The sequence below is a fragment of the Myotis lucifugus genome, unplaced genomic scaffold (genome assembly GCF_000147115.1).
Source record: "Myotis lucifugus unplaced genomic scaffold, Myoluc2.0 scaffold_41, whole genome shotgun sequence".
NCBI lineage: Eukaryota > Metazoa > Chordata > Mammalia > Chiroptera > Vespertilionidae > Myotis > Myotis lucifugus.
In genome coordinates, this window is record NW_005871089.1 from 6,109,266 (window position 1) to 6,131,730 (window position 22,465).

A 22,465-nucleotide genomic window follows, 5' to 3' on the forward strand; every position below is an offset into this window, starting at 1 on the left:
CAGGAGGCAGCTGATCAATGTTTCTCATCGATGTTTCTAACTCTCTATCCCTCTTCCTTCCTCTCTGTAAAAAAATCAATAAAATATATTTTAAAAAAAACAACCAGAAGAGGCTCGCTAAGTATTCAGTATTAAATGCCCCACGATGAGCAGTGTTTATGTGTGGGATGGGGGTGTGGAGTGAGGAGGCTGGGCAATTAGACGAAGCCCAGGTGAGAGCACCGGAAAAATCAAGAACGGTGAGCCTGGGTTTGGCGGCTAAATTCCCTTGAGTGGACTACAACTACCACAAAGCAAAGAAATGGACTACAACTCCCAGAAGGCTGTGCGATCACGTAGGCTGCTAGATGCTTACGTGAAGTTGTGTGCCAATTAGAATCAGCGCGAAATCGACAGAGATAGTGCGATATTTGGGTTTACCCGAGACGCCCCTGGCGAGGGTGAGGAGTCAAAGGGAGCTGGGAAACTGGGGAGGGGGTAAGGGGTCGGAGACTGGGTCTTCTAGCGGGGCAGGAGGGAGGTCAGGCCGGAAAAGCTTCGCTTGCGACAGTGGTTCTGCGGCTGTGCTTATGTCCTCACTTTCGTGTGTGTGTGTGTGTTCGCGCGCGCGCTCCACCTCGTTTTCCTATTTTCCTATCTATCTGTAAAGCTCAGCTTGCACTGTGGGTCAGCATGTAGGGACTGTGGAGCCTGTGGGGACTTCATTTTCCTATATGTGCTGGGCCGGAGCATTAAGGACCTCTTTCCGGCTAGCAGCGGTTCTCAACCTGTGGGTCGCGACCATCGGAAAACACATATAGCATGTCAGATATTTACATTATGATTCATAACAGTAGCAAAATTACAGTTATGAAGTAGCAACGAAAATAATTTTATGGTTGGGGGTCACCACAACATGAGGAACTGTATTAAAGGGTCGCGGCATTAGGAAGGTTGAGAACCACTGGAGAGCCTGAAGTGGGGAATTTGTATCTTGCGTTCTCATCCCCTCTTTGCGCTGGTAGGCGATAGTCCAGTGCTGTTTAATCTAGTTTAAATGGGGACCCTGTCAGTTCCCCACACTTAACGTTTGCCTTAAAAAAAAAAAAAAAAAAAGGAATCATGATCCTGCTTCCAAAAAGTAATAGGGACTGCCGAAAGGACACACTACTATCTTTTTTTATAAAAAATATTTTTTTTTCAGAGAGGAAGGGAGAGGGAGAGAGAGAGAGAGACATCAATGATGAAAGAGACTCATTGATCTGCTGCTTCCTGCAGGCCCCACACTGGGGATCCAGCCCCCAACCAGGGTATATGGCCTAATGGGGAATCCAACTGTGACCTCTTGGTTCATAGTCCATGCTCACCCACTGAGCCATGGGGCCATCTTTTGGTGAAATAGAAAAAGGAGAGCCCTGGGATATTTCTGTTATGTCATAGATCCACCTAAAAGTACTGACTGGCATTTAAAAATTAGAGTGAGGCCAAATTTTGTCAAGAGAAAAACATCATGCTGTTTTTTGAAGTATTGGAGGCCCATGCCAGATAATGGGCAGGAGAGATTCCCATGTTGGGAAAGTGGTGGTGTCTTGGAAACAAGGGTTTTCCACATTTCTCCTTGTGGCTGAGAGTCGGCAGTACTCAGTCTCTTGCTAGTAGCCTGTGCATGTGAATATTATCTATCTCCTCAACATACAGTGTTGAGAAGGTTCTCCTAATGAGATTACTGGTGCAGCAAAGTCAAGTATTCTGGCCTCTGGTTTGTGAGAACAATCTTAGAATGCCAAGGTCTTGAGTGCTCCCTGAAGAGTTCCTTGCCTTTCCTTGGGGGAGAGGGTTTAAAGTACCCCTGTGGCCATGAGACTCCTTTTAAAAAAATATATTTTTATTAATTTCAGTGAGGAAGGGAAAGGGAGAGAGAGAAACATCAATGATAAAGAGAATCATTGATCGGCTGCCTCCTGCACACCCCACACTGGGGATCTATCCCAAAACCCAGACACATCCCCTGACTGGGAATCAAACTGGACCTCCTCGTTCATAGGTCGATGCTCCACCACTGAGCCATGCCGGCCAGGCCATGAGACTACTTTTAATGACTTTGGGTTTGGGGACATGGTGACATTTTAGGGAGCGACAAGTGGTTCATTATTACTGAGGCAGAGTAGAGTATGTTGACTGGTGGGAGATTGGGCTAGAGCAGAAGCCTGGAGCCAATAGTGAGGGGCTTGGACACTAGGCTAAAGGATTCAAGTGCTTAATGTATGCTGGACCTCTGCCCACCCACCCCTGAGTTACATTCTGCTTTGGTCCTAGGCCCTAGCACCTCATTCCTATCTTGGGCTGGGCTCATACCCTGTCTGGCCCTTTCTTAGCCCTGGTTTGCTCTGGCTCCACACCTGACCTTATTGTGACTGGCAGCTCCCTAAAACCTTTACTTAACTCTGCCATAATGAAACTCATCATAGGAGATTTACACACCATGACCCTATTACAAACTGAGGCTCTTTACTCTGCCCAGCCCTGTCTTTCTAAAGGACAGAGGAGTTGCCATTTTTCTTTCTGTGGCTTACCTGCGTGGCTTGTGCCCTGGGAGCTTGAGGCTCAGTAATCACAGCCTTCAGCCCTGTAACCTCTGCCTGCCAACTCTTTCTGCTGCTTAAGAGTTCCTTATGAGTACTCAGAGCCCAGGGAAATGAGGCGCTGTCTACAGCTACCTTGGCTATGCAGATAGGTGGTTCTAACAGGAACTGGACAGAGAGTAACAGGCTTACTAGTTTGTGATCTGATCTTTTGTGAGTATAAACAAAGAACTCCTGCCAGTTGTCATCCTCCATGGGATTATCAGATTGAATTGATTTGACCTTGCTTTCAAATAAATGTGGGTTAAATTATCCACTTTCTATTCCTCAAATATAATTCTCCCTGACCCCCACCTTTTCTAGAAAGGTAGATAAGTTTGGGTCCTTAGCAAAGATGGCTCCAGAGGCCTAGTAGTAAATCTTGGGCTGTCCCACCTACTGCGGGACATAGTAGAAATCACCAACATGGATTCCTGCCCTAAATTTCACTGATTGCTTTCAGTAACCCATTCCTTAGGGATATCAACTTGATGTGGTGGAGGTTCAGGGGCTGCAGAGATGAAATTCACCTTCTGGTTTTGCAGGAATTTTTCTGTCCTAGCACCAGTTGGCTAGGGTAGGACAGGATCAAGATTTGAGATCTGGTAGGTAGGTTTCCCTAGAGCAGCGGTTCTCAACCTGTGGTTCCGACCATCGGAAAACACATATAGCATGTCAGATATTTACATTACGATTCATAACAGTAGCAAAATTACAGTTATGAAGTAGGAACGAAAATAATTTTATGGTTGGGGGTCACCACAACATGCAGAACTGTATTAAAGGGTCGCGGCATTAGGAAGGTTGAGAACCACTGCCCTAGAGAGTCAGACATGTGCTTCCATCACCTACTATGGGTGCTGATCAGCCTATTGATTAGTTCTGGGGAAAAGCTGGACAATACGCCCTCTAGACCAGGGGTCCTCAAACTTTTTAAACAGGGGGCCAGTTCACTGTCCCTCAGACCGTTGGAGGGCCGGACTATAGTTTAAAAAAAAACTATGAACAAATTCCTATGCACACTGCACATATCTTATTTTGAAGTAAAAAAACAAAACGGGAACAAATACAATATTTGTATTTGCATGTGGCCTGCGGGCCGTAGTTTGAGGACCCCTGCTCTAGACCTTGCCAGTTGCTAACAGGGCTCTCCAGGCCCTGGAGTAGACTCAGTTTTGCTCTGAGCAAGCAGGGCTTTGATTGAGGCCCTGGTGTAGAGCAAAGATTGAGATCATTGGCAAATGGCACTTCGGGGGAGTCTTACTGAAGGGAACTGGCCTGTGTTTAACTCCTGTTGAGGAGGGTGTGGGCCTCTGGGAGACCCTGACAGGTAGGAGTGGGATAATGAACCCAAATGTGATCCTTAGCTCATGAGGCTGTGTGCCAGACTCTTGAAAGCAAATACTGGGCAAGAGGCCCTAGTGAGCCAAGGGGCCTGTGGTGTGAAGAGGAGGACCCTATGGGTACACAGTCACAGAGGTAGCCATTGGGCAACTTATAGGCACTTCCTCTTCAGAGTCTACGTTAGTGTCTCTTCCCCTGCTGATTCTGCCCATTTGAGGACCCTCTAGTACAGAGAGCCATTGCCACTGTCTTTCCTGCATTGACTCAAAGTTTTCTGCTGGAAGAAGCTTCAAAGATCACCTGGTCCTATCTCTGCATCTTCAGATGAAGAGACAGGTCCGGGGAGGGAAGTACCCTGGCCAAGGTTACACACCAGGTCATGAGCACAATCATGGACAGGGCCCAGGGCTCCTGATTCACTGGCCAAGTTTCTGTTCTCTCCCCCACCCTGTTTCAGAGGGTGCAGTTTATTATTCATTCAGCAGATGTTTAGGACCTACCAGGAGGCTGGTGGTTGGTGATTATACCTGGGCACACATTCAGGGGACTTGCTGGTGGCAGTGGTAGTGGTGGGAAGTGGAGAGGGAGAGGCAAGGAAACTGATGAACAAATTTAATCAATGATTATTAAAAAAAAGTGCATCCCAGAGAAGGACCCATTTTAAATGATGTCAGATGTAATTCCTCTCTTCTAAACTCATCTATAGATTCCCTGAAGACAGCATCTGTCTTCCACAGTTCCTTTGCCCAGTGCTAGATGTAATTGGTCCTTAGAGATTGTTGCTGATGGAATATGTCTTGCTGTCCCAGTCTTCAGAGTGTAGGTTTTAGTGTGTCCAAGTTATCATGGGCATTCACGTCCAGCAACATCTGAGGGATAGAGGAATAAACCAATCAGCTGGTCTCACAGGGTGACCTACATCCCTTTATGCTTGTCTCTTCCTAGGCTTGGATTTGTAGAGTGGTGCCCAGTCTGATCTACAGGGACAGGGACAGAGGCAAATCTCTTAGCTCCCTGAATCCCTCTGGCCCCCTTGTTGCTGAAGGTTCCACCTCACAGGCATTCTGCCACTCCCTTCAGTCAATCAGCCTGGCCCACTACAGTAGCTCCTTACCCTGCCCCTCCAATCTCACCACCACCAGCACCATCTTTCTAAAATGGAAACTCACCCTTGACCTGACTTTACAGCCTTACCTCCCCACGCCCATTACACTTTAGCCTCACTGCTAAGCTGCTCCCTGTTCACCAAGCCTGCCACCTTTCTTTACGTCTTTTCATCTTTGTAAGATTGCTCCACTATCAGTAACTTGCAAGGTTATTTCCCTCTCTCTGGAAAACTTACTTGTCTTTTAGGACTCAACTTGAATGTTAATTTTTCCTCAGACAGTTACTACTGGCAGCCATAGTTCCTGGTATTGACCTTCCTCACAGTGCTGGCCACATTACATTGTAATTGACCTATGTGTGGTGAGGGTGTCTGGCCTTCTTATCAAACTGTGCTCCCAGAAGCTGGGATTGCTGATCCCTTAGGAACCCCAGCAGCTGGGAGGTCTAACAGGGTGCTCAATACATTTTGGTTGAATGTATAAATGAAGTGGGCACCCCTTGTTCTGCTTTTAGATTCTAAATCCTGACAGCTTTATGGAGCCCAGTTCTGGCAGGCTCCCAGGACTCGAAGCCACCAGACCCCACATGGAACCAAGAGCCTCGTGTCCAGCCGCTGCGCCCTCGGTAGAGAGGCAGTTCCGTGTCCTTGTGGGTGTCACTGGGAGTGTGGCGGCCCTGAAGTTACCTCTCCTGGTGTCACAGCTTTTGGACATTCCTGGCGTGAGTATCCTTACTAGACAAGCATGGCGACCTCTGACGTTAGAGAGTTGCTGGTCCTGTAGCCAGCCCACTTTTGTGCAGTGCACAGGGTTTTCTTTTTCTTAATTAAGGTGTTTGCGGCTGTCTGTGTACATTGGTGTGAGGGGAACGCAGGACACAGAGACCAAATTTGCCAGTTTAACCAGGAGCTGGATTAGATAGTTTGGACAGAGCTTAAGGGAAGACTGGGAAAGGAACACTGATAAATGGAGGCATTGAGTTTCCATATGTTGACCCTGAGATTCCCTAAGGTCCTGGTGTGGGAGGAGGGCTAGCTGGAGAAATGGCAGCAAATTCTCTGTGTTCCCTTCTGCTTTGGGCTCCCTGCCCCTGCTTTCACTCTGTCTTCTACCCTGTGGTTCTGTTCTCCCTCCTTAGACACCATGGCTGTCCTATCAGTCCAAGTGCATTGTTCACAGCTCTGGTTTAAATTTTGCTCCTTCAAGTGTTCATCAATGCCCAGGGGCCACTGCATTGTGTTCAGTGTGAGGGGTTTAATCCCCAGCCATTGGCCAGACCATCTCAACTTTAATCAGTTTAATATATTGGGGTTCTGGGGTAGGGTAGAGTCTTCTGTGGGAAAAGTTCTACGCTTTAAACAGTGTGAAAGCCAGCAGGTAACCCATTTCCTCATCTGGTACCCAAGTGCCTTCATTGATCTCCCACTGCCCCACACTCCATTCTGAAGGCCTTTGCTTTGGCCATTCCCTGCCAGGCTGCACTGCCCTCTCTGTCTTTCCAAATTCTGCACAAAAAATTCATGTAGAAACCTTCCTGGCCTGCCTCAACCCATGTGATTTTGCTCCCTTGCAAAACTCATTTAATGTATTAAAGTGGTAAGAACATTTTATTCAGAAAAGTTATGGAAGAAAAAGTTATTCAGAAAAGTTAAGCCCAGTATAGAACTGGGCTTAATTCTGAATACAACAAGGAAAAGTGGGGATTATAGTCAAGGAGCACTGTGGGAGCCAGTGGATGGAAAAATTGCTAAGAGGAAACATTCTGACTAAACTGTCCCAACAGGATTCTTGCTGAAAGCAGGCAGGGTGATCAGACATCATCTGGATGAGAAGCCTGATGAGATCCAGGATAGTCAGATATCGAGGGGGTTTGGGGTGGGCTTCTGGAGAAACCAACTTATTAGCAGGATTGTTGCTCTTGAGGACAAGGCTCAAAGACAGGCCAAGTCAAAAAAGTAGCTCACTACAGTTTGGTCAAGGAGAGAATCTTGATTAAGATAGGGAACCATCAACTGCCTTTGACACTGCTTGTGTTGTTGGAGACTAGTTTTGTGGAGTGGTGTTAAGCCACTGGGGCTTGGGTGATGCTTTTCCTTGATTGTTGTCTGCACAGCTCCTGATGCAGGATGGCACAGGTGGGTGTACCCGGTGTGTCCAGCAGGGTGCAGTGCTCATCAGCAGATGAACATGTTGAGATTCCAGGCAGGGGCTGGGAAATCTTTCACTAAACTTCTACCCAGAAAATCAGCCCCTCATCTCACACCCCCACCCCCACCTCCCAGGCCAGGAGAAGCAGTAAAGCAGGCAGCCATGGATGCCAGCTAGGCCAGATAGGGAAAGAGAGGAGAGTCTTGTGGCTATTCCGAGGCTGGCACTGGTGCTGCTGGGGCAGGGCTACCTGGAGCCTGCCACCCTCATGTGCCCTAAACTGTTGGTAGGAGCTGGCCAGCAGAGCCCTGAGGGTGGGAGGCCTGGAAGGGATTGCAGTAGCAGCAGCCTCTGCCATTGCCCCCCTAGGGAGGGAGGAAGACACGTAGTTTCCCTTTCCCATAGCCCCAGAGCAAGTACATTTCCAGACTGGCTGGTGGCAGGGAATCCTAGCCCAGGAAACAGATGGGCAGCTTCAGAGCTAAGGGAAATGGCAGCTCCACGCATCCTGCCATTCCACGCAGCCAGCATTTATAGGGGTATGAAGAAAGGGTTGCCTGGGGCAGGAAGGTTCTCCAGCCCACTCCAGGCTTTTTAGCCTGGTCTGCTGAGGGACAGGCTATATCTGGAACAGGACTCAGTTTTCTCTCTGGCTGGAGTTGAAGCCAGAAGATGGGTAGCCAGAAAGTCACTGACCTGGGAAGAAGGATGTCCTGACTTAGCCTCATGGAGCCTGCTTTTTTTGGTTTAAAATTAGGATGCCTACTCTCACCCATCCCTTTGGGCTCTTGTCAAGGCTCAGAAAGGGGGACACAGATGGAACAGTTTGTCATCTTGTGCCAAAAGCTAGGCACAGCTCCTGGCACATGAAAGCACTTAACAGTGTTTGTTTCCTGTCCTTCACTCTCTTTCCCCTTACTGTTATGTCCTTTGGGCCAGCCATATGGGAGAATCATGGGATCCACAATCCATCTGTTCAAGTAGAGGGCCCACATCCATGTCACCTTTGGCTCTCTCATCCTGCAGGTAGACAGCTCCTCAAAGAGCCTGGGTTTGCTTGGTGGGGCCCTTGTGAGGTGTTGGTAACTAAGGGGGATCCCTGGCTTGCCTTGTGTTGACCCTGAGGTAGCACTTCTCCACATTCTCTGATGGCACTGATCTCCCCATTTCTGCATCACCCCCGAGGAGCAATCTTTGTCCCTTGAAGCAGTCCTTCTCTGCTCTTTGTCTAAGTCATGGGTTCACGTGCCAAGGCACCCTTAGGTATACCTAGATTCTGACTAGCAAACAAGAAGCTGGGGTGTGGCTGCAGGGAGTTGAGTGATTCCGCAGATGTGGCTCATAACTACTCCTGATTCACCTGTGTCCAGTCATCCCAGCAGAGCCACTGACATAGAGCCAGACCAGGGAAATTGTGAGGGCATGAGGGAGAGGAATGGATTTGGCCTCAAGACTCACATACCAACTGTCAGGGAAGGGTGGCCACCAACAAAGTAGACTTGGAGTCTTTATGTGAGGTGGGGGGAGTTGGACAACAGGGGCCAGCCTTACCTCAAGAGAGGTAGCTGAACCCGGCCGGTGTAGCTCAGTGGTTGAGTGTCGACCTATGAGTCAGAAGATCAGGGTTCGATTCCTGGTCAGGGCACATGCTTGGGTTTCAGGCTCCATCCCCAGTGCGGGGTGTGCAGGAAGCAGCTGATCAATGATTCTCTCTCATCATTGATGTTTCTCTCTCTCCCTTCCTCTCTGAAATCAATAAACATATATATTAAAAAAATAAAAAGAGAGGCAGCTGAGCGTAGAGGATTTCTCACTCTGGGACCCTGGGCAAGTTAGTTCTTTAGTGCCTCAGTTCCCCTTCCCTTCCCTTCCCTTCCCTTCCCTTCCCTTCCCTTCCCTCCCCTCCCCTCCCCTCCCCTCCCCTCCCCTCTCCTCCCCTCTCCTCCCCTCCCCTTCCCTTCCTCACCTGAGGATATTCTGTCCATGGCTTTTCAGAGAGAGAATGGAAGGGAGGCAGGAAGGGAGGAGGGGGGAGAGAGAGGTGAGAGAGACACATTGATTGGTTACCTCCCACATGCGCCCAGGTTGGGGTGTGGAGTGAACCTGCAACCCAGATATAAGCCCTTGGCCAGGAATCGAACTCCCGACCCTTTGGTGCGCAGGCCGATGCTCTAATCATTTAGCACACTAGCCAGGGCTAGCCTCAGATTTCTTATTCATGCACTGAAGAGAAGCTACTCAAATGACCCATCTACAAGACCTCTTTGGCACTAGTGATAGAAGATTCTAGATGTGAGAGCATAAAGGACTAGGGCCCAAAAGCATCTTGAGAGAAGGTCCTGGGGGGAAGGAGCTTCAGGATTTTTTGCAGTTCATAATTGTCATGTAATGGGGTGGCAGTTAGTGTGAGTTATCAGTCAGTTTCTGCCCTTTGGTTGGCATCCTTCTCACTTGGGAGGAGAAAGCAGATACCTCTAGCTTTGCTAGGGCAAGCATCAGTAGGGCTGAGAGCCAAAAGGGGATTTCTATTTTTATTATTATTAAAAATATTTTTATTGATTTCAGAGAGGAAGGGAGAAGAGAAAGAGAGATAGAAATATCAATGATGAGAGAGAATATTGATCGGCTGCCTCTTGCATGCCCTCTACGAGGGATAGAGTCTGAAACCAGGACATGTGACCTCTTGGTTCATAGGTCTACGCTCAACCACTGAGCCATGCCCGGCCAGGCTGGAAGGAGATTTCTAAAGGTAGAGGAAATCTCCCACTCAGGGAGCTGGCAGGCTCTGAGCTTAGAGAAGGATACATTTCTAGAATGCCCATCAGGACATTCAGAGTCATCAAGGGGGAGGGAAAGAGTGCTCTGCTCATGTAGTATGAAATAAATTCTGCTTTTCTGGAGGACTATTTGGCTATATCTAGAGAAATCACAAATGTTGACAGCCCTTGATTCACCTATAGGTCTGAACCCTGTGGGGTATATTTATAAACATCCATTTGTATAAGGAAATTGATTATAACATTTTTTATAATTTCAAAACAACAATGAAACAGGAAACAAATTGTCCAACTATAGAGAGGTGTGGTGCAATTATGGTTCAGCCTCTCAATGGACTCCTTGGTGATGGTTTAGAAGAATGAATGGATGGATCTCTGTGCTGTTGTGGGACAATCCTTAAGATATACATGAATGAGCAAGGTACAGGACTTAGCAAACAATGGCCCCAGGCCAAATCCGGTTTTGTGGCCTGTTTTTTTTTTTCTTTACATTAAAAAAAAATTGATTTCAGAGAGGAAGGGAGAGGGAGAGACAGAAACATCAATGACGAGAGAGAATCATTGATCGCTGCCTCTTGCACGCCCCCTACTGGGGATCGAGCCCGCACCCTGGGCATGTGCCTGACTGGGAATTGAACCATGACCTCTTGGTTCATGGGTCATTTTTGTATGGCCTGTGAGCTAAGAATGATTTTCACATATTTAAATGGTTAGAAAAATCAAAAGGAGACTATTTTGTGTCACACAAAAGTATAGGAAATTCAGATTTAAGGGTCCATAATGTTTTATTGAAACACAGCCACATGTACTCATTTATGTTTTGCCAATGGCTGCAGTCTTACTGCTACAGAGTTGAGTAGTTGTGACAAAGTTTAAAGTAGTATTTGGCCCTGCCTGGCTGGTTTGGCTCAGTGGTTGAGCATCTACCCTCTGTGTATATTTATTTTATTTTTAAAGTCAGTTGGGGATTTCAGTTTGGATATTATGGAACATTCTTTGTAACTTTATGCTTTTTTTTTTTTAATGTTCCAAAGCAGGAGAAACAAGGCCTGGTTTGAGGTATTTCTTACCAGGCAGGGGTACCTGCCTGTCCTGTGGTCCTGCTGTGGAAACTGGTCCATTCAACTTTAGTGCTCCAAGTTATTTGGGCCTCTGCTGGCTTGGCTGGCCCCTTCCTTGCTGGCCTGCTCCTTTAGGAAGTGAACTCTGCAGGCTGCTGGTCAAAGGCAGTCAGGCCTGGCCGCGGGGTCCTGACCCTAGTGGCCTTCCTTGATACCCCAGAACAATATCCCCATGGAGTGCCTGTGCAGTCTGTCTCTCTGGTTTCATATTTGAGAGTTTTCTCTTGTTGGGGAAGGGCACAGAGGGATTGGCAGCTTGGTCCTGCTTGAGTGACTAGAAGGGCTGGTGCAACCAGAACACCAGCTCCCCCAGGAGGCCCCTTTGGAGGCAGAGCCTGGTGGGATATGGTAAGGGTCACAAGAGGGCTGGGGTGGCACAATGGGCTGGATTGGCCACTGGAGACCATGTGGTCCAAATGGCTCATGGCTCAGAAAGGAAAACTGGGTTTAGAGGAAAAGGGGGATTTGCTTGAGATCCTCCAGCTAGTAGATTAGCAGAACTGGTGAGTGAACATGAGCAGCTCAGATCTGGAGCTGGGACATTCTCTGCTCAAGCTAACCACATTTGTGAGGATGAGAATCTCCAGGAACTGTGGACTCTTGCCTGGTCTGCCTTGCTTTATGGTCAGGGGTTATATATACCCACCTACCTATTAAACTGAGCCCTTACTGAGGGCAGAGCTTGTATCTTACTAGCTCTGGCCCCTGTGTTACATAGTAGGCTTGGTAAATGTTTGCCAGTTGAGACATAATTATGAGCGATTGGAACACCCAATGAGTCAACCAGAAACCCTTTGGGGATTTGTTAACAGTGCTACCTCCTCTGCAGCTTCCCACACCATGTGCTGTCTACCCTGGACACCAAGACTCCTTTTTCCTGGAGTATATCTGCCACCCCCATGCTTAGGTTTATGTCAGCTTCTTGGCTGGCCCCCAGGCCCTGGGCACTGCCAGTGTCAACACTGGTCAGCCTTTGCTATGTGTGCCAACCCAGAGGTCTGATCCACCAAAGTACAGGGCTCCTTGCCTTGTGGCAGGTTAAGCCATGGCTGGTGCTTTCTCTTTAGAATCCTCATCAGTCTGTGGAGCTATTATCACATACCCTACAAGAAACACTTTGTCTTTTCCAGCCACTCAGCTGGGTGGCTTTTCTTTGCTTCTATATACCAGAGCAGTGCTATCTAATATGGCAGCTACTGGCCATATTCAAATTCAAATTCAAATTCAAATTATTAAAATTAAATGAACCCCAAATTCAGTTCTGTAGTAACACCAGCCATACCTCAGGTGTTCAGTAGCCAAATGTGGCTGTGGCGGCCATACTAGGCAACACTGATATGACACATTTCCATCACTGCGTAGAGTAGGTGATTTTGCCTTCCAGGGGACAGTGGACAATGTCTGGAGACATTTCTGGTTGTCATAACTTGGGGAGGGCGTGCTATTAGCTCATGGTTATAGTGGGTAGAGACCAGAGATAATACTGGAGGTAGAAATTCAAGCCATGGAGTTTGTCTCATCCCATGGCTGTGGAAGTACAGGTCTCTCAATCTGCTCCAGAAGTAATGTGGGCCAGACAACGGGCCTAAAGTAGAAAAGAAGGTATCACCCCAAATCTGTTTTCATTTCCCTTCCCTGACTCCAGGAACCCCAGCTGGGATTGTTGATGTCTCTTCAGCAGAGAAAAGGAAACCAGACTTGCCAACTGGTTTTAGAAGGAAATCACTATGAATACTGGGCAAAATACAGACAGGAAGCTCATATAAGGGTGTGGCCAGGCATTGGTCACATCACACAAAGAGGTTCAGGTTAAAAACATTAGATGTAAAAACTGTTCACAGTGGTCTTGCCAGGAGACTGTGCACAGAATTGCCTTTCAGGAGCTCTGTAGTATGTGGGTGATTGTTTTAATGCCTAGCCCTGCTTCTACCAGGTCCTAGGAGTGTGTAAGAGAAAGCTAAGGAGGGCTCCTGCCCTCAGGAGTTGTTTTTGCCCTGCCAGGACTCCTTGGCATTTGCTGGGAGAAAGGTCAGGTTGAATGAGTCAATAGTCTGAATAATTTAATATCTAGAAGGTAACACAGCTTGCTTTTTATTTTCTTCAAATGTGTGCAAACTTGGCTCCCAGACCTTTTGACAGAGTGAATGAAAATGAAAGAACAAAGCCCATAGGGCTGATGAATCAGATCAAGTGACATCTCTCTAAAACCAGAAAAACTGGCCTGGGCCTGCTGGACAGCACTGGGGTCAGGGTCACTTCCAAGGAGAGGTGGCTACTTCAGTAGGGTCAGGGTAGGAGCACTGGAAAGGATGGACCCATCACATACTTTCCACATTACTCTTTAGGTAATGACAGTGACCCCAGGAAACTCCCTAACAACTGTGTGCCCTGGGAAGGTAGCCAGAGAGGGATCAACTGAGAGACTGGGGGAGGAGCTTAGAGGGAAGATCTCAAGCAGGGGCTAATCCCCAGGGTGGGAGCCCTACCTGGCACCCTCTAGGGGCCAAGGACAGGCCCTGAGGCCCTGAAGGTGATGTAGAAGGAAAGAAAGGGTAGAGCTGAGAGAGAGGAGGGAGCCCCTAAACACAGCCATTACCAAACGGAATGCTTCTGAAGGCTGGGCCCAGGCACAGTCTTCACTTGAAGACCTGGCAGGCAGTTTGGGAGTTGGGGAGAGTAGGGGAAGTAGATGTTCAGGATGAAGCTTTCTAATTTCAGGATAGAAGAGGATGAACTGGGACATTCTTTTTTATTTTTTATTTTTATTTTATTGACTTTTTACAGAAAGGAAGGGAGGGGGATAGAGAGTTAGAAACATCGATGAGAGAGAAACATTGATCAGCTGCCTCTTGCACACCCCCTACTGGGGATGTGCCCGCAACCAAGGTACATGCCCTTGACCGGAATCGAACCTGGGACCCTTGAGTCCGCAGGCCGATGCTCTATCCACTGAGCCAAACCGGTTAGGGCTGAACTGGGACATTCTTAAGTGGCAAATTGTTCAAGATGGTTGGGAAGCTCTTAGAAATGAGAAAGTGGTACCCATGAGGAAAAGAAGGCAGTGACTAGAAACTGATATAAGTACCTGGAAAGCCCTCTGTTGACAGAGATTGGAAAACAGATGGAGTGCTCACTTCAGCAGCACATACCATATTTTTCTGTGTATAAGATGCTATTTTTTTATAAAGTCATTAGACTGAAAATCGAGGGGCATCTTATACACGGAAGTCACCCGAGGAGGGAGCCACAGGGGTTCGTGGCTGCCCATACCTTGTCAAATAGGCTTCCTCCAATCCTGAGCCTTATTGTTACTGACATCAGCTGATGCCGTAATTGGACGTGGAGGTGAAGAGTGTGCAGATGCAACAGAGACCAGAGCATTCTGAGTCCATAAAGATGTAAAAAAATAAAAAGATAAATACCGGTAAGTGATTGTCTTACTCTGCAAAATTCAAACTGAATGTAATCAGCTATGAAAAAGAACATGGAAATAGAGCTGCAGAGAGACAATTTGGACCTCCTCCCACTGAGTGTCTGATCAGACAGTGGAGAAAACAGGAAGAACAACTCCTTAAGATGCCAAAAAAGAAGAAGGCCTTAAGAGGAAAACCAGCAAAATGGGCAAACTTGGAGCAGAGGCTTAAGACTTGGTTATAGAACAGTGCCAGAGTGGCTTATGTGTATCAACCAAGCTTATTCAATGTCAGGCAAGAATGTTTGCAAGCAAAATGAACATTGTTGATTTTATAGGAAAGGCAAAATTGTGCTTCAGTTTCATGAGGAGAGAAGGGTTGGCCATGAGAACACGAACAAAGTTAGCTCAGAAAATGCCACCAGTTTATGAGGATGATCTCACATATATAGACAGTGACTCATAAGACAGCAGTGATACAATAGAAGTTGAAGAAATTTATATGTCTGGAACTAATAGTGATGAAGAAGAGAGCAGTGATCCAACAGAGGTTGGATAAAGTGATATGCTGCATAATATCATAGTACTGGTATGTAAACATTACCTACTGTAATTACTAAATAAAAATGTGTTCTGTTTTATGTTTAAAATACTGATTTCTTAATTTTGGGTAGGAAAAGTGGGGGGCATCTTATAGTTGGGGGCATCTTATACATGGAAAAATACAGTATACTAAAATTGGAACAATAGATTATCATGGCCCCTGTGCAAGGATGACATGCAAATCTGTGAAGCATTCCATATTTTTTATGTTCATAGCAGCATCTACACTAATAAAAGAGAAACATGCAAATTGGTGTCACTCTGCTACACCCACACACCACACCCACCAGCCAATCAGGTGTGAGTATGCAAATTAACCCAACCAAGATGGCAGCAGCCACGGAGCTGGAGCGAGAAGGAGGCTTGGGTTGCCCCTGGCGATGGAGGAAGCCAAGCTTCCCTGCCCGCCCTGGCTGGCCCTGGGCTCCGCTCAAAGCTACAAAGTTTCAATTATAGAAGATAAATAAATCCCAGATACCTGCTTCCCTCCGCTCAAGGAGGCGCTGAAAAAAAAAGAGAAAAAAAGGAGGGGCTGGGACCTTGAGTTGCTGGGGGCCGTGGCCAGCCTGCAAACAGCCATCAGCCCCCACCCAGACTGGCCAGGCAACCCAGAGGGGACCCCCACACTGAAGGGGGTGTGGCCAGCCTGAAAACAGCCATCAGCCTCTCACCCAGGCTGGCCAGGCACCCCAGCGGGGACCCCCACCCTGAAGGGGCTTGGCCAGCCTGAAAACAGCCCTCAGCCCCTCACCCAGGCTGGCCAGGCACCCCAGCAGGGACCCCCACCCTGAAGGTGGTGTGGCCAGCTTGAAAACAGCCCTCAGCCCCTCACCCAGGCTGGTCACACACCCCCAGCGGTGACCCTCACCCCATGGGGGTGTGGCTGGCCTGCAAACCACCACAGGCCCCTCACCCAGGCTGCCCCACACCCCAAGGGAACCCCCACCCTGGTCCAGGACACCCTTCAGGGCAAACCAGCCGGCCCCCACCTGTGCACCAGGCCTCTATCTATACTAATAAAAGGGTAAGGTGTTAATTACACTGGGAGACCTTCCAGGAGACCTTCCGGATGTTCTTCTGGACAAAGCCATGGTGGCGGGGCTGAGGTAGAGGCAGTTAGAGGCCAACAGGGGAGGGCAGTTGTGGGTGATCAGGCTGGTGGGGGGCAGGGCTGTTGGGGGTAAGCAGACCAGCAGGGAGGCCAGTTGGGGGCAAGCAGGCCATCAGTGGGGGTCAGTTGGAGGTGATCAGGACAGTGGGGGGCCAGTTTGGAGTGAGCAGGTCAGCAGGGGGGCAGTTGGGCACAAGCAGGCCAGCAGGGGGGGGCAATTGGGGGTGATCAGGCTGGCGGAGGTGGAATCTGGGGGCAAGCAGGCCAGCAGTCGGGGGCAGTTGGGGGCGAGCAGGCCAGCCGGGGGGGTCAGTTGGTGCCAAGTAGGCTGGTGGGAGGGGCAGTTGGGGGTGAGCAGGCCGGCAGGCAGAGTGGTTAGGGGCGATTAGGCAGGAAGGCAGGTGAGTGGTTAGGAGCCAGCAGTCCCGGATTGTGATCCATGGGATCGGGCCTAAACCGGCAGTCGGACATCCCCTGAGGAACACCCCCTCCCCCATGCACGAATTTCATGCACGTGTCCACTAGTAATTTATAATAACTAAGATCTGGAAATAGCCCAAGTACCTATCAGTAGATGAATGGATAAAAAAAAACTGTGGTTCATATACACAATGGAATACTATGCAGCTGTAAAAAAGAAGGGTCTCTTACCTTTTGAGACAGCATGGGGAGTATTATGCTAAGAGAAATAAGCCAGACAGAGAAAGATAAGCATCACATGATCTCACTCATATGTGGAATCTAATGAACAAAATAAACTGACAAACAAAATAGAACCAGAGACAATGAAGATGCAACAGACTGACATGTTTTAGAGGGAAGTAGGGATGGGAAGAGATTAACCAAAGGACTTACATGCATATATGCATAGCCCATGGACACAGACAATAGTGCAGTGAAGGCCTGGAGAAGGGGTGGAAGCGGGGTAGAGGGGGTCAACGGAGGGAAACAAGGCGACATCTGTAAAGCTTTCAACAATAAATATTAAATAAATCAGTTGGGGTGGGGGGAGAACACAGATGGAAAGGAGGACATGTGACTAAACATGAAGGTTTATGTGGTCCAGATTGAGCTGAAGCTTGCAATGAAACAGGACAACCAAGAGGGCTGTTCCATGTATTTGGAAAAAGAACAAAACAGTGTCTGGTGCTGGAGGCCAATGGCATAACATTAGGATGGAAAGAAAGAAATGGGAGGGACTTGAGTCTTGTTTTGTTTCCATTTTTTCTTTTGAACTTGAAAAAGTAGGACAGATGGTGATAGGAGGGACATGAACCCCAAGTTGGGTGATTCATCTTCTGACCTTGGCAAGGTCTCCTGGAGTACTGAGGTTATAGTTGGTGACCTACAGGGTGTGTTAGAGACAGCAGAGGGCCTGGGCCTAAAGATGACTAATATCCATTTAGCAAAAAGACAAAGGAGGCGGGCTCCACAGATATCTATAGACAAGGCTTGTAAGCACTTAGGAAATGGTTTGTCACTGGGCTTGATTGGGCTTATTGGGAATAAGGCATACCCATTTTAGTTTTTTTGAATATCAGACAGTATTTTGGATTTTAGGTAAGGTTTTGATGTAACCTTAGGACATCCCCTGACCACCTGGTGATGCATGTTTATAACCACTTAAAGATTCTACTTGGGAAGGATTCTTCCCCACCCTCAACCCTAGACTTATGGAAGGGCTCTGCTCTTGTCTTTGTTCTGTTCATGATTTGAATTCGTGTTTCAGGGCTCTGCTGATGGTGGTGCTGGCGGAGAATAGGCCAAGAAGGACAGGCCAAGAGCTCCATAGACTGAAACAGGGGACCAACTCTGGAAAGGTGGATTTTACCAGGGAAAAGTGAGAAACTGCATTTGGGACTAGAAGAGTTAACTGTGCAGATGCAGTTTAGGGCTTGTGGCTCAGTAGCAACATGGGTGAGAAGAACTCTTAATTTTTTTTTGCGGATTGCAAGCTCCATATACATCAGCAGGAGGATGTAGCTTTTAGAAGAGTTAGTGTGGGTATAGGCATTGACAGACACTCAGTGGGTTCTAGGGATGTGATACTCCAGGTTCCCTGAGCCTAACGCTGGGACACCTCAAACTCCTACAGGCAGAAGAGATGACTCCCACCTCTGAGTTCTTCAGTTCTGGAAAATTTCATTTCTTTTGTAATTTTCTCCCCTCTATTTTTCTGTTCTTCTTTTCTGGAACTCATTATATGTCAGATTTTGGAATTCTAGAGTTGATCTGATTTTTTCACCTTTCCCCCCTGCTATTATCCATTTCTTTATCTTTCTATTTTCTGAATGATTTCTTCTAAACTTATATTGAGTTTTTAAATTTCATTATTTATAATTTTCATTTCCAAGAGTTCTTTTTCCCCTCTGAATGTTCATTTAAAAAAATGGCATCTGATCTCATCTAATCTGATCTGCTTTGAATCTGCTAATACTTCTTTCCAATTCCATATTCCAAAAGTGTGTTTACATACATTAACTGTTGTTTTTTTTTTGGTCCTCTTCTCTTTGTTCTTGGTGGTTCATACTATTTACAAAATCCCTTTACTCTTATTTCAGGGGCTTTGGGAGGGAGCAGAGTTTAATCCATCTTATTTAACTGAAAGTTTATTCTTTAACATATTCTTGTATTTGTTTGTTTTTTTAATCCTCACACAGGTGTGAGGATATTTTTGCCATTTATTTTTAAAGAAAGAGTGAAGGGGGGGCGGGAGAGAGAGGAACATCGATGTGTCACAGTGATTGGTTGCCTCCTACATGCGCCCTGACGGGGAACAGGAATCAGACCTGTAACACAGGTATGTGCCCTTGACTGGAATCAAACTTGCCAACCTCTGATGTATAGGCCAACACTCTAACCACTGAGAAATACCAGCCAGGGCTATCCTTTTGTTTTAAATGTGCCTTTTTAGGCACATTTTGATGTGATTGATGGATTTTAAAACATCTAATATGAGGGTCTGAATTTTGATCAGGGAATTTAACCCATTATATATTTACTATAATTATGATTATATTAGGACTTCTGCCATCTTAATTTCATGCTTTATACTTCTCATGTTTTCTCTCTGCTTCTTTTTTGCCTTTCCTATTTTTTTTGTGTGTAGATTGAATTTTCTCTGCTCATCTGAAATTTATATATAATTTTCCTCTGTGTACCCTAACTTACTATGCCCCATATGTTCCCCTGTCACTGTCTGTGTTTTAAAAGTCTCAACACCGTCCTGTCTCCTCCTGCTCTCCCCACCTGTGCTGGTTCCTCAGCAACTCAGTGGAGTAATGGCAGCCCCATCCAATTGCCATCTTGTTCGGAACTGGACAAGGCTTGTTCAGGGCTGTCCTAGAGGGGACTCCAGTGCTCAGTGGGGGTTTGATTTAAATGACTTTTTAAAAGGTCCCTGAGGTTTCGAGCAAGTTCTGAGTATCGTAGGTTCTTACAGGGGAGTGAGAGAGAATGGACAAATCCAAGAGCTCTCCAGTAGAGCTGGGAACACCAGAGCTTCTGAAGTTCTGTTGTAGACTGCCTCTCTGAGACTTCTGTTCTCTGCTTTTCTCTTAAGTGCTGTGTAGAATACTGTCCCATGACAAGCAGGAAAGAAATGAGAGGGGGCCTTGGGGAGACGGTAGGGAGGGCTGGGGACTAGGTTGAATGGGCATAGGCACACCTCATCCAAAGAGACAGCCATCACTCAATCCCACTAAGTCGTTATCAGTAGGAATATGGGTCCAGCATTGCCAGAGCTTCTGATTTTCAAGAGAAGCCAGGAAAATAAGTTTTCTATGTGAAATCTTTTGATTTGTATATACTGGCTCAAAAATGTTTATAACCCCATGCAAGCCAAACAACATGTCTGCAGACTGGATCTGGCCCAGACACTATCACCCATGACCCCTCCTCTGGTTAGTCAATGATTCTGTCCTTGTCACACTTGACATTTCTCCCTTCTGGATAAATGTCCCCCAAACGTGTTATTTCCTACATCCTTCTCACAGCCACCTCTTCTGGGCCCCTTTACCTTGAGTGCCGTTCACATTACCATGTGCTCTTTCTCAAGGCCATCATTCTGTTAAGCACCTTAACCACCCCCCTTGTTTGCATTGTTAACTTATCTAGTAAATGAGTAGTATGAAGGTAAACTTTGTTCTTGCCCCATGCGTGTAGGCACGTGATGTGGGTTTGGTTTTCCTGGAGCCTTTCTGCAGCTGGAGCCCATGAGTCCTGGTTCTTAGAAGTACGAGAAGAAACTGCCTACTCTCTCGCTGGGGCATGGACACAAACACCCTGTGCCAGGCCTCAGCTCCCAGTGCCTTCACCTGCAGAGGGCAGGGTTTCAATGTGGTCCAGAGCTCAGGACCTGTGAGCCTCCTTGGGATGGCCCCTCCTGCCAGCCATGGCCTCTGGGGTGCTCTTGCCCTGAGTTTCTTTCCCATCTGGCTCTGCTCTTGCCTCATTCTGCCGGAGCGGCAGGAGCCTGTGGCAGCTGCAGCTTTATATACATTGCACAGTTGATGACTGATTCCACAGTAGCTCCTTGATAGGGAAGTGAAACAGCCACACCTGGTGGGGCCTGAACTTTTGGTGACAGTAGAAGTAGTTATGGAAACTGCCAAGGAGGGAGAAGTCCTCTCTGTAGCTAGGCTATGAAGAAAGCTCTTGCCTGGCCTGGTCCCACATAGCCTCCAGGAGTGGCTCTGATAACATGTATCACCCCCCACCCCCACCTGTTTTTTCTTGGTGACAGCTGGAAGTAGCAGTGGTCACAACTGAAAGAGCCAAACATTTCTACAGCCCCCAGGACATTCCTGTCACCCTCTACAGCGATGCGGATGAATGGGAGGTCAGTGCTGGGGGTCCCCAGGGCTGTGTTCCATCATGTGTCTATCAACAGGACAGGACTGTACTCCTGCAGCCCATAGTCCTGGTGGTCAGAGCAGACAGACCAGGCTCACGTCAGCAGTTAGGGCCCTCAAGGCAGAGGTGATGAGGAAAACAACTGCCTAGCTTCTGGCCTGTGGGAGGCCTATAGTCTCCCCCCACCCCAGGCAGAGCTCAGCTTTGGCCCTGAGCCTGAAGTTGAATGCCCTTGGGCTTATCTGGGCTGATACAACCACAGAAGAGCTCTGTTTCCCTCACCATGTCCCCGTGGCTCCCAATGTCAGGGCTGTCCAGAGTGCCTCACTTCCCACAGCCTACATCTGCTCTCTCTCAGAAGGGTGGGCACTGGCTGATTCACCAGACATTGAGTGTGGGCCTCAAAGGGGTGCCCTGCCAGGCATTTTTAAACATTCTCTGCCTAGAACATTTCTGATTGGTCCGTCTTCCCCAATTCTCCCCCTCCCCCATTTCTCACTGCCCCAGACATTTCTCAGTGTCCACTCGCTTAGACAACCCAAGCATCCGCCTCAAGCAGACAGGGCAGGAGTTCCCTGCCAGATGTCAGTTCTCTTGAAAACCGAACCATAAAGGGAATAGCTTGGAAAGGGGCGTTTGTTTTCTCAGGCCTGGTTTCTCTCAGGCTATTGACTCTGCAGCCAATGCTCTCACCGGCTTAGCTGTGAGAGGGAGTGGCAGTGGATTTGGGCAGGGTTGCTCATCAGGTGGTCTTCCTCCGGTTCCTGACTTAGTGTCCTTGGCCTCTGTTTCCTACCCCCAGGTCTCCCCGCCCCCCCCTCCCCCCCCCACACACACACCTCCTTCCCTCCACCAACAGAGTGGTCTGCCCAGTGACGCCATTTCTTTCTCCTTGCCAGATGTGGAAGTGCCGGTCCGACCCAGTTCTCCACATTGACCTTCGGAGGTGGGCAGACCTTATGCTGGTGGCTCCTCTCGATGCCAACACTCTGGGGAAGGTGGCCAGTGGCATCTGTGACAACTTGCTTGTGAGTGAATCCCTGTGCCCTCCTCCCTCCTTGAACCTCTCTCCCAGTTTGCTGAGCTATAGACTACCTTTGTATAAGGTTCTCACCTTGGAATCCTTTTATCATGGTCCTGTTTGCTCAGAACGCTGTCCCTCTGCCCCCTACCCATCTCACCTATGCTCTGGCAAGTTGGCAGAAGGTGTGGTGGATGGATGGACTTGACTTGTGGGTGCTTTCTAAGGCTGTCCACCACTCACCTGCCCTTTGATGCTCAGCTCTTCTCCCTTTGTCCTTCATTCATGGGCTGCCATTCTGTCAGTCTCCTGGCCTGGTTCCATTGCTTGCCTTCTCACTGGGATCTGGATATCCACATGGGCAACTA

At 47.9% G+C, this 22,465-nt stretch overlaps 1 protein-coding gene and 1 pseudogene across 5 annotated transcripts in view; both read left to right on the top strand.

The window, feature by feature from the left end:
• The window catches only part of PPCDC (phosphopantothenoylcysteine decarboxylase), a 34,506-nt gene that overhangs the window by 8,360 nt on the left and 3,681 nt on the right, over window positions 1–22,465 (top strand). The window contains exons 1-4 of one of the 5 annotated variants that reach the window (XM_006087896.3): window positions 337–440; window positions 5,565–5,771; window positions 20,967–21,062; window positions 21,976–22,104. In XM_006087896.3, the coding sequence (XP_006087958.1) occupies window positions 5,586–5,771; window positions 20,967–21,062; window positions 21,976–22,104 (411 nt within the window). In that variant the 5' untranslated portion in view covers window positions 337–440; window positions 5,565–5,585. Of the gene's footprint in view, window positions 1–336; window positions 478–5,564; window positions 5,772–17,951; window positions 18,043–20,966; window positions 21,063–21,975; window positions 22,105–22,465 lie in introns of those variants that run through there. The other 4 variants (XM_014455043.2, XM_014455045.2, XM_023753131.1 and 1 more) reach the window with 4 other exon arrangements.
• LOC111825830 lies at window positions 15,218–15,316 on the top strand (annotated as a pseudogene).